The sequence below is a fragment of the Mesoplodon bidens genome, assembly GCF_964165515.1.
Source record: "Mesoplodon bidens genome assembly, chromosome: X".
In the NCBI taxonomy this organism is placed as follows: Eukaryota; Metazoa; Chordata; class Mammalia; order Artiodactyla; family Ziphiidae; genus Mesoplodon; species Mesoplodon bidens.
Window position 1 is genome coordinate 1,359,922 of NC_138163.1, and position 10,733 is coordinate 1,370,654.

Here is a 10,733-nt window from a genome sequence, read left to right on the forward strand (position 1 = left end):
AATCGGCAAATATATAGAAGATCTGTATGACATAATCAATCGCCTTTACTTCAAAAAACTTCAGAAAACTGCAAAATATAGATTATTTACAAGGGCATATTGTACATTCACCTGGGTAGATCAAATGCTGGGCCATGAAACAAGTCTCAACAGAAAGAGAGAAATTTTATATAGTAAATTATCTGAGTCCATAATGGCATTCCACTACAAATTAATAACAATACTATATCTCCAAATATTTGGAAATTCAACATCATACTTCTAGAAAACCCATGGGTCAAAGAAGAAAGCATAAAGGAATTTAGAAAATATTTCAAATGGAATAATAATAAAAAATAAAACGTGGAGACAGCTAAGGAAGTGATTAGAAGATTAAGTACTAAACCTTGATAAAAAAGATTATGGAAAAAAGGGAAATTATGGAAAAATACCCCTCATGAACAGTGTAACAAAAATATTTAACTATCAGCAAGTCAAATCCAGCAATACATAAATAGGGAAGTTTTTCTATTGCCTACTCACAGATGTGAGGCACAGATATTCAGTGACTTGTATAGGCCACTCAGCTGTTAAGAGACTTTATGCTCACCTGACCCAAAGCCCACACACTTTCTAATGCCATGGCTGCCCGGGTGGTTGAGGGCAGGCTTTACAGTGTGAAGAGGTGTGTATGAGGCTCCTGGCTTGGGAACAGCCAGCCTGTGTCTGTTGTGGAGATTCCAGGCTTAATGAGGGCAGGATGTGAGTGCAGGGTGGGGTCCTGTTAGTAGGTTCCTCTGCCCCCACAACTCCGGGTTTCCAGCACCCCACCCCCGACACATTTGGGACAATTACCGATGGAGGCCATTTTGTTGCTGGAGGGCCAACGAGCGCGCCTGTCGCTCCCGGATGCTCCGAGCCCTGCCACATCAAGCCCTTACCAAGCAGGTCCCGTGGCGGCAACACTGACGCCTCAAATGCTCTCCTCATCCAGCCATTTGCCCTGCACAGAGACGCTGAGACCTTTCTCCCTCGTCCACCTGGGCTTTCTGGGAGCACTGGGAAGCCCACGGTGGCCTCAGCACAGAGGGCCTGGGACACCCCTGGACTGCGCAGCCCTGAGGCGCATTCTTCTGACTCTCAGGCTCCGTCCAGGGCTTCGAGGTGGCCTCTGGAGTCGGCTCGGCAGCCCGCAGGCAGCGCCCACAGAGTCGGAGAAAGTGAGCGGGCGACCAGGGGCTGCGCTCAGGCGGGGCCCCAGAATTGCCGCGGGCGCCCCGGGCAGGGGCCAGATCGCTGCCCCGACAGGCAGTGGGGGCGGGAGGGGCGTCAGGGGTCCCGGCGTCATGCTGGCGAGGAGGGATTGGGACTCCCGTCTGCCGGGTCTGGGGAGGGTGTGGGGCTCTTGCCTGCGGGCGGCGGGGGGAGGGGAGGGGAGGGCGGCTCCAGCTGCAGAGGGGCAGGTGCTGGTGGGAGGGGGAGGGGCTCCCGACTCGGGGTGGGGGGTGCGGGAGGGGGGTCTCCAGGTTGCTGGGGTCGGCGTAGGGGGCAGGGGCGCTCCAGGTCCCGCACTGGGAGAGAGAGGCTGGGAGGGCCCCTGGCTGGGGGGTCTGGGAGGGGAGGGCTCCTGGCTGCCGGGTTGCAGACCCTGGTGGGAGGGGCTCGGCGGCCATGGCCGGATCAGGGGCGTCGGCCAAGGCGAAAGGGGGTCTCCTCGCTGCGGAGGTGAGGGGTGCAGTGGGGCGGGGTCTCTGAGCCGCTGCGGTGGCGGGTGGGGAGCGTGAACCGGCGAAAGGGGAGCCCCAGGCCGCCGCTTTCTTCCGGGGGCGGTGGGGTGGGCTGTCTGTTGCCAGTGTCCCTCTGTCCCCTCTGCATTCACAGGCCGCAGTGCGGAGACTGCGACAGTCCGCGCTCCTCTGTCGGATCGCGCACCCTGCCCCCAGGTCCGGGCGATGGCTCTGGCGATGCTTCGGGACTGGTGCAGGTGGGTGGGTGTGAACGCTCAGCGCTGTCTGCTCACCTTGGGCATCCCAGATGACTGCGAGGATCAGGACTTCCGGCAGACCGTGCAGGCTGCCTGGGCAGGTACGGAGTGCTGGGCAAGGTCTTCAGAAAGGAGCTGGGGTCGAGGGTGGCCTGGTCGAGTCTGCTGACAATTTCAACCAAGGTTTGAGTCCCCAACAAATACCAGGCAAGGGAGGGGCCTGGACTGTCACCGTCCTGCCCCAGGCCCCTGATGCTGAGTCACAGGATAGACCCAATTTCCCTGCACAGCCCCAGAGACAAGCAGTGGTTGATGACGCAGGTCAGGCAGGAGCCCCAGGTGAGGAAAAAGGTGCACATGAAGTAAGAGCTGCAGGTGAGTCGGGAGGTGCAGGTGAGGAGGGAGCCTCAGGTGAGGCAGAAGCTGGAGGTGAGGAAGGAGCTGCAGATGAGGAAGGAGCTGCAGGTGAAGCAGGAGCTGCAGGTGAGGCAGGAGGTGCAGGTGAGGAGGGAGCCTCAGGTGAGGCAGGAGCTGCAGGTGAGGCAGGAGCTGGAGTTGACGCAGGAGCCGGATGTGACTCAGGAGCTGCAGGTGAGGCAGGAGCTGCAGGTGAGGCAGGAGCCGGAGGTGACGCAGGAGCTGCAGGTGAGGCAGGAGGTGCAGGTGAGGAGGAAGCCTCAGGTGAGGCAGGAGCTGCAGGTGGGGAAGGAGCTGAGGGTCAAGCAGGAACTGAAGGTGGAGCAGGAGTGTCAGATGAGGAAGGAGCTGCACGTGACAGAAATGTTGCAGGCGTGGCAGGACTTCTGGGTATGGCAGGACCCGCGGGCGACGCAATGACTGCAGCTGAGGCAGCAGCTGTGAGAGCGGTGGGCCCCATGGATGAGGCAGGGCCCTGGACCCAGCAGTGGAGGCAGGCCTTGCAGCCCGTGCTAGACAATACGGCCTACCAGGAGCTGGAACCCTTCTCTGGGATGGAAGAGCCGGGCCCCGGGGAAGAGTCCTTTGAGAGCTGGCTGGAGCAGGCCAACGACACGCTGCACCTGTGGCGCCATGTGTCTGAGAGGGAGAGGAGGAGGAGGCTGGTGGAGAGCTTGCGCGGCCCCGTGCTGGACCTCCTGTGCGGCCTTCTGGCGGAAGATCCCGAGCTGGCTGCCCAGGACTGCCTGGCCGCGCTGGTGCAGGCGTTTGGGAACAAGGAGCCCTGGGGGAGCGCTCGGCTGAAGTTCGTGACCTGTGCCCAGCAGCCCCAGGAGAGTCTCTCTGCGTACGTGATGCGCCTGGAAGGCCTGCTGCAGTCGGCCCTGGAGAAGGGGGCCATGCACCCGGCCATGGTGGACCAGGTGAGCGCCCGGCATGTGCTGATGGGGGCCCGGCTGAACGACACGCTCCAGAAGAAGCTGAGCAGGATTCAGCTGATGAGGAGGCCTCCCAGCTTTGTGGGGATGCTGCGGCTCACCCAGAAGACCGAGGCCTGGGAGGCCGACCCGGCTAGCAGGGAGCAGTTCCCAGGGGAAGAAGAGGCCCGTGTGGACGTTGGAGTCCTGGCAGCAGCTGCCCAGGCCGCCCCGGCCCATGAGGCCATCACCGCAGGCACCACTGCACATGGCACCAAGGCCTTCCAGGCCAGTGAAGATACCACCGCCCAGGCCGCCCATTCCAAGGAAGGTAGCGCCGAGGACCACCTGGCACGTGAAGAGGCCAGTGCGGCAGTTGCCGGCAATGCCAAGGCTGGCGAGGTGGCCCCTGAAGACCATGGTGCCGCCAGGGCAGCCCCTGGCCCTGGGGAGACCAGCAAGGCCTCCATGGTCACTCAGGAAAATGGAAGTGCTCCCGCCCCTGCGGGCCTAGGTCAGGCAGGACCCTCAGATGCCCCCAGATCCCCATGTCTGGCCGGATGGGCAGTGCTTCCCCGGTGGCCCCAGGACGTCCTGGCTGGGAGCCAAAGGGCCTCGCCCAGGCAGGAGGCCAGGAGGCCGAGGAGACACCCGAGGAGGGGCTCAAGCCTGGCCCAGAAGAGCCTGGAAATGAGGATGGGGCTGCAGAGATGAGCCCCCCGGGGTCCACCTCGGGCCAGTAGGCTCAGCAGGCCCTGGGGCCCCCAGGCTTGGAGGCAGGTGGAGGCCAGGCCAGGCAGCCTCCTGGCCCCATGTTAGGGGCGACTCAAGGTGTGTGGGCCTCCCTCCTGAGAGGGGACCCATATTCATCATCCCCTGGGGCAGGCTGCTCCCTGTACTGGCCAGGCCAAATGTGTCCCTGTAGGCTCCAGAAGGACCCAGGTGTCAAGGAACCCCCCAGCCCCCACTCCCCTCCCCACAACGCACACACCCTAGCCATCGTCCCCCCGCAGAGCCCTGAGGTGCACCACGTGCCAGCCAAGGCTCTGGTCTCTGTGGGCCAGTGTCGTGAGCTCAACGTGTGCTTTCTGGGCATAGATTCAGGCCCAGCGCTGCCTGTTGTTGTGGAAATGTGCGTGTGTTCTCCTCTGAGCCGTTCCCCCCACACCTGCCTGGCGCGGAGACCCCGAGCCCAGTCTCAGGAGCCGGCGTGGAGGACGGGATGGACGAGGTCACAGCCTGCGCCCACCCCAGGACCTGGGAGCCCACGTGGGACCTTGGGAAGGAAGACCTGGACCGGGGCTGCAGGAGGTCTGCAGGAGACTTTTTGACACCAGCAGGTAACCCCTTTTTCTTGGCATGGGAAGGAGAATGATTTAACAGCCTCTCAATAGTACGTTCTAATTAGGTAAGGCATGTTCAGGTCTGTGTTCCCCTTCTCTGACATAGGAAATATCTGCACTTAAAGGTAATCTTTAATTTAAAATTGTGTCTGCTTTTAATATTTTTATTAAAATGTTATCGAAAAGCCTCTTGTTCTGTGTCCCGAATAAAGCAAAAGAAATCTATTCTGTCAACAAATGACCACAACTTCTGGTCCGAAAAGTGACTACAGGCTTCAGAGCCTTGGTACCCTAAGCGTAGTCAGGGATCTGCAGCATGGGAGTCACCTAGCTTTCGAGAAACGCGGAATCTCAGTCCCACCCCAGTCCTCCTGAATCAGAACTTGCATTTTTATCAAGATCTACCAGATTTGCAGATTTCCAGTGCGATAACCTGAGCCCCCCCCACGCCGTTTTCCGGAATAGCAAGTTAGGGTCCCGCGGGCCCCAGGGAAAATATTCCAGTCTTCCTTCTGTGGAAGAAATTTTCTTTGGAAAAGGGCGGGAAGCAGTTTGGGTACTAGGTGGGTAGTACTAGGCTGTGAAGTCAAGGGAATAATGGGAGAATGTAATTCTTTGAAAGCTTTCAGTCTCGGTGAATACGAAAAATTTTCGTGCCCTTGCATTTTTACCGGAAGCAGCTGTATTTCTGCCGTCCTCCTCTAGAAAACAGACCAATTAAAAAAAAAAAAAGATCAGGATTTCATTTAGCAAACACCCACCGGGCTTTTACTTTTGCACCCGGCCCTGCGCTGACCGCTTGGAATATTCAAATAGGGAGAGCGACTGGTGACTGTCACGCCACAGCTCCCGTCCAATGGGGAATAGACATGCTAAACAAGAGCCACGATGGCTGCTGGGCCTGGCGTGGCACGTGGTGGCTCTGGCGGTCTCCTTCCAGGGACCAGCCTAGGAATTGCAGGGGACCCTATTCCCCACCTAACCCTGCTCACAGTCCAAGGCTGGATTCTGTCCAGCTCTGCAGTTTAAGGTGCCCCGGTTGAATTCAAACTCTGTCCGCCTAGTTGCGTACACTGGTGCAGGGCGGGGCGAGAGCTCCACCTCTCGAGGGGGGGGATGGTGGGCGCTACGCTACTAGGGCGCAGGCGCGAGCGGGCCGTGTGCAGCTCTGCGGGGCGAGGGTGGGCGGGGAGTTTGTAGCCGGACAGCCCCTTTCCACGGGCTCCCGACCCAGTGTGCACCGCGCGAGCAGTGGTGACGGTCGCGTGGTGGTTGTGGAGCACAGGCGTTTCGGCCTGTAGGTATCTCCAGCAGGTACTGGTCGGGGCCCGGGGCACAGAGAGCCATCCAAGCCCCATGGGATTCCGCTCAATGACCCTTGCCATCTCCCTTGGCGTCCCAGGGGTTGGTGGCTACAGGTTTCCCCTGGACGTGGGATCCCACTACATCAGGCATGGCGCCGCATCAATTCCGTGCCATTTCCAGGCACCGCGACCAGCCTAGGAATTGCAGGGGAACCTATTCCACACCTAACCCTGCTCACAGCCATTGCGGTCAGGACTAGTGGCTCTGGGCCTTATCCTAGAGGGAGAGTGGCTTCAGCCGTTCCTCCCCGGGCCTCCAGCAACTTCCACTGACCAGATGTATTCCTGCTCTGGAATGAGGAATGTTTGAGGTAGCGGGTGTGTGAAGGGGTCGTCGGGGCTTAGGGAGGTGGGCTTAGGTGTGGGTGGGGACAACAGGGGAATGAGGGCCGGAGGCTTGGGGACAGTAGTTGGACTTGAGTGAGGTCAGGGCTTGGGACAGGGATGATGCTTGGGAAGGGGTGGGACATGGCTTGAGTGGGGGCAGGGATTTGGCTTGGGTGGAGGCAGGGCTTTGTTAGGGATCAGACTTGAGTGAGGGGGGTTGGGACATGGGAAGGGGTGGGGCTCGGTGGGGGCAGGGATCGAACTTCCGTAAGCGTGGGGCTTGGCGTCAGGGGCTGGGCTTAAGTGGGGGTGGCGCCTGGGTTGGGGGTAGGTCTTGGTGGGATCAAACTTCCGTGAGGGGAGGCTTGGCATCAGGGGTGGGGCTTAAGGCCTACGTCGTGCGTCAGTGGGGGCGAAGTTTGAGGGAGGGGGTGGATTTGAGGGCGGGGCAATAATCATACTGTAGGATTCCTCCTGTACTAGCCCTGAATACCAGTTGAGCAGTTTTGGTTTTGTTTTTTTGAATTTTTGACTTTTATTTATTTTTTTATACAGCAGGTTCTTATTAGTCATCCATTTTATACACATCTGTGTATACATGTCAATCCCAATCGCCCAATTCATCACACACACACACACCCCCAGCCCCCTGAGCCGTTTCTTGTATCCCTGTACCAGAGAGCCTCTGTAGGCTCAGAATTGGCACAGCCCGAGCAGGGGCGTGTGGGGTAGAACCATAGCGAAGTACCTCTGCCTTGCCTTGCACAGATGCAGCGAAGCAGTACCACCTCCCCAGCACCAGGAACTGCCTCTGGGCAGAGCTGGAGGGCATGCCTAGTGTTGAGTGTGGGTGGAATCCCCGTATCTGCACTGCCGGTGGGTCCCTAATCAGCATGGTGAACAGCTGTGACATAGACCTATGTTGAGAGAGGCTTCTGTAACCCTGGCAAAAAGCAGGAGGGGTGGGGTTGCCTGCCAAGGTTTACAGGGTCTGCAGGGTAGGGTCACACCTAGGGCGAGAGTTGTCTGTTTCAGCAGTGTGGCACTGTAGACCCTTTTTGGGTCCCTTTTCTCTCCCTGATTCTAGCTTCCACACAGTTTGAAACGGTAGGCTACTGTTTCTCAGCACTTGATCCTTGCTGCCCACCCCCCATCTCCCCTCCCCTCCAACAACAACAGGACACTTCTCTGGTTGGAGGCCAGTGACATCACCTGTTGCCCCTTCACCTTACCACAGAACAGCCCTCTGCGATGGAAACCCATGGTCCACGCTGTTCTCAGTATCCATGGCAACACCGCAGCTTGTCACACGTTCTCCACAGCCACCAGCTTCATTGCCTTGTGCAGAACTCCAACCATCTTTCTCACTTGTCAGACATTTTCTGAGAAAGGAGGGAACTCCACATCTCCGTCCTCCAACCTTTGCCCCAGAGAAGTGGGTACCAGGTGCCCTGGGCCTGAACAGCCCTGAGCCAGGGAGTGGGACAGCCTGCTGTCCTCTCCCGTTTGGCGGGCTTTGTCAGGCCCCTCCTCCTGATGCTGGCCTTTTCACCACAGGCACCTCCAGTACACACAGAAGAGTCCTTGGACTTTGAGGAGGAGTCCACGGCAAGCAGAGGTGAGCAGGGAGGGGGCGAGGTGCGGGGAGCTTGGCCTAAAGACACCTCTCCACCAAGTGACTGGGGAAGCCCTGAAAAGCAGGGCCTGAATCTCTGTGACCAGAAGTGGGCGTAGTGCATGGGCTTTTAGTCGGGGTGGGAGGGTGGGCGTTAATGATGCTCTCACCCCATTTGCATTATAGGCTGTGCAAACCCAGAACGATTCTGCCTTCATACTTGGCATTGACTCAGAATTCCTTGAGTCCTGGTCAGACTCTGTGAGCTGATTACTGCCCCGTGTACTAGATCAGTCCGTAGATAGAGGGAGCAATGGCTGTGAATCTGTTGGAGGATTGGTGCAAAGGGATGGACCTGGACCCCAGGAAGGCCCTGCTCATCGTGGGCATCCCTGTGGAGTGTAGTGAAGAGGAAATAAAAGAGACCCTGAAGGCGGGCTTACAGCCCCTGGGTGCCTACAGTGTGCTGGGCACAATGTTCAGAAGGGAAGACAACTCTAAGGCAGTTTTCATTGCATTGGCCGACACGGTCAATTATGCTTCGACGCCCAGTCAGATCCCAGGAAAGGGAGGTACCTGGGAAGTGGTGGTGAAACCCCGTACGTCAGATGATGAATTTATCAACAGACTGAAGTACTTCCTGAAACATGAGGGCCGGAGAATGGTAGATGTGGTCAGAACCGTGGGGACGTACCTTGAGGACATAGAGCCAAAAGGCTTGGCTCAAGTCAAGCCACCAGACCTGCAGCCTCTGAAAGGAAGCATGTGGTACCGAAAACTGAAGGTGTTTTCGGGAAACACTTTCCCAGGCCCAGGCGAAGAGAACTTTGAAGCCTGGCTAGAGCAGGTGACTGAGTTGATGCAGATGTGGCAGGTGTCTGAGGTAGAGAAGCAGCGGCGTTTGCTGGAAAGCTTACACGGCCCCGCCCTGTCCATCATGCGGGCGCTCCGGGCCAACAGCGACTCCATGACTGTAGCGCAGTGCCTGGACGCCCTGAAGCAGATCTTCGGGAATAAAGAGGACTATAGAACCTCACAGTTAAAGTTCCTCCAGATCTTCCAGAAGTCCGGAGAGAAAGTCTCTGCCTTTCTGGTACGGTTAGAGCCCGTGCTGCAGAACGCTGTGAAGCACAGCCCCGAGTCAGTGAGAAGGGCAGACGTGATTCGCCTGAAATACATCCTGGCTCAGGCCTCCATGAGCACCTCCCTCCAGGGCAAGCTCAAGCTCATGGAGCAGCGAGGGCATGCGCCCACTTTCCTGGAGTTAATGAAGCTCATTCGAGATGAGGAGGAGTTAGAGGCCGCCACGGCACTGATCAGGGAGAAGCAGAGGCAAGTAGAAAGGGGCCGCACGGCCTCTGGCGCCCAGGTACTGGCAAAATCCAGTGTCCCCATCTCTCCGGTCAGGGAGCAGGCAAGGCTGTTTGATGAGAGCAGCACGCAGACCGTCCAGGAAGGGGCCACCCTGTCACTGAAGCGCACGCAGGTGCCATGCTGCTGCGGGACTGGGGAGGAAGGCCACAGCCAGACAGCGTGTCCTAGGGATGAGGGCCAATCCCCGGCAAAGCAGAAGCCTCAGCCTGCAGCAGAAGAGTTGGGAAACGAGATGGGGGCTGGGGCCATGAGCCACCCCAAGCCCTAGGGAGCATAGGCTCAAGATACCCAGGCACCCCCTCCCCTAGCAGGCAACACAAATATTTTAACGAGGGGAAGGGGCAGTCCACAGAAACAGTGGGGGCCTTGCCTGGGGCAGAGGGGCAGGGCAGCCAGGCCCAGTCCCCTCGGCATCCACCAGCTGGAAGGGACTCTGCCAACCCAGCCAAAATCAGCTCAGGGAGGCACCGGCGACACAAGAGGGGAGCCACCATATGCAGCACGAGGGGTACCCGAGCCTCAGAGAGAGACCCCAGCACAGCAGAGGCTGAAAAAGGTATAGTCAGGGGCTCTGGCATCAGCCCTGTCTTCTGGCCACCCTCAAACGCCCACCCTGTTGGCTCTGAGCTAATGACGCTGATGGGCCCCCAGGCGACGCGGGGCCTAGAGGCACCTCCCCCGGGGCCGCCCCTGCCAGAAGGAGCCGGCGCTGGCGCCGGCGCTGGCGAGGAAGGGCTGTGGGGCAGAGACAGGGTCCAACTTCAGGATCATCTACACCGCTCGAGGGGAGCCCCAGGAAGGCAGCACCCTGGAGCCTCTGCGCAAGTGAGGGCAGGGGCAAGTCTCCTCCCCCTGCAGCCTGAAAGGGCAGTAGGGACAAGGACAGCAAACACTGAGGAGACGATCCCAGGCGAGAGCGTCAGCTCAGCTTGGCGGCAGGGCGCTGAGTAGCTGGTTGCCCAGTACCCCACAACTGGCTTTGGTGTGAGTGGGGGTGCAGGGAAGCATGTTCCAGAGGAGGAGGAGGGGTCGGGGCAGGAGGGCGAGGGGGTCGGGGCGGGGTCCAAGAGAATTTGTTGGAGGGAGGGAGGAGTGTTTTGTTCTCTCTAGGTTTGTGCGTGGCCACTGGAGACCTGGGACTGGCCTGGAGAACCACAACTCACCAGCTGCCAATGCCAGCGCCAGCCCCAAAGCCTGCCACCCGGGAGCAGCCCTCAGTGGCCAGCCCCGGCCTAGGTGAGGGGCACCTGCAGATGGCTGCCACCCACACTGGCCTGGGAGGCGTTAGGGGCCACTCAAGGTTCCTGGGCCTTCCTCCCGAGAGGGGACCCCTATTCAGTGTCCCCCCTCTGGGGCAGGCTGTTCCCTGTACTGGCAAGCCCAAATGTGTCCCTGTAGGCCCCAGAGGGACCC

At 59.0% G+C, this 10,733-nt stretch overlaps 2 protein-coding genes across 2 annotated transcripts; both read left to right on the forward strand.

The window, feature by feature from the left end:
• Positions 1-1,931: 1,931 nt before the first annotated feature.
• LOC308608856 (paraneoplastic antigen Ma6F-like) lies at positions 1,932-8,176 on the forward strand (the record flags this gene model as incomplete). The annotated part of the gene is given in 10 exon segments (XM_081222181.1): positions 1,932-2,052; positions 2,055-2,111; positions 2,114-2,284; positions 2,546-3,768; positions 3,840-4,036; positions 4,223-4,365; positions 4,494-4,637; positions 7,419-7,438; positions 7,889-7,949; positions 8,133-8,176. Coding segments are annotated over 10 exon segments (2,181 nt in total).
• LOC308608857 (paraneoplastic antigen-like protein 5) lies at positions 5,873-10,149 on the forward strand (the record flags this gene model as incomplete). The annotated part of the gene is made up of 4 exons (XM_081222182.1): positions 5,873-5,941; positions 7,889-7,949; positions 8,133-9,432; positions 10,018-10,149. Exons 3-4 carry the CDS (start codon positions 8,260-8,262, stop codon positions 10,147-10,149), a joined length of 1,305 nt encoding a protein of 434 aa, XP_081078308.1. The 5' UTR covers positions 5,873-5,941; positions 7,889-7,949; positions 8,133-8,259.
• Between the last annotated feature and the right edge of the window lie 584 nt (positions 10,150-10,733).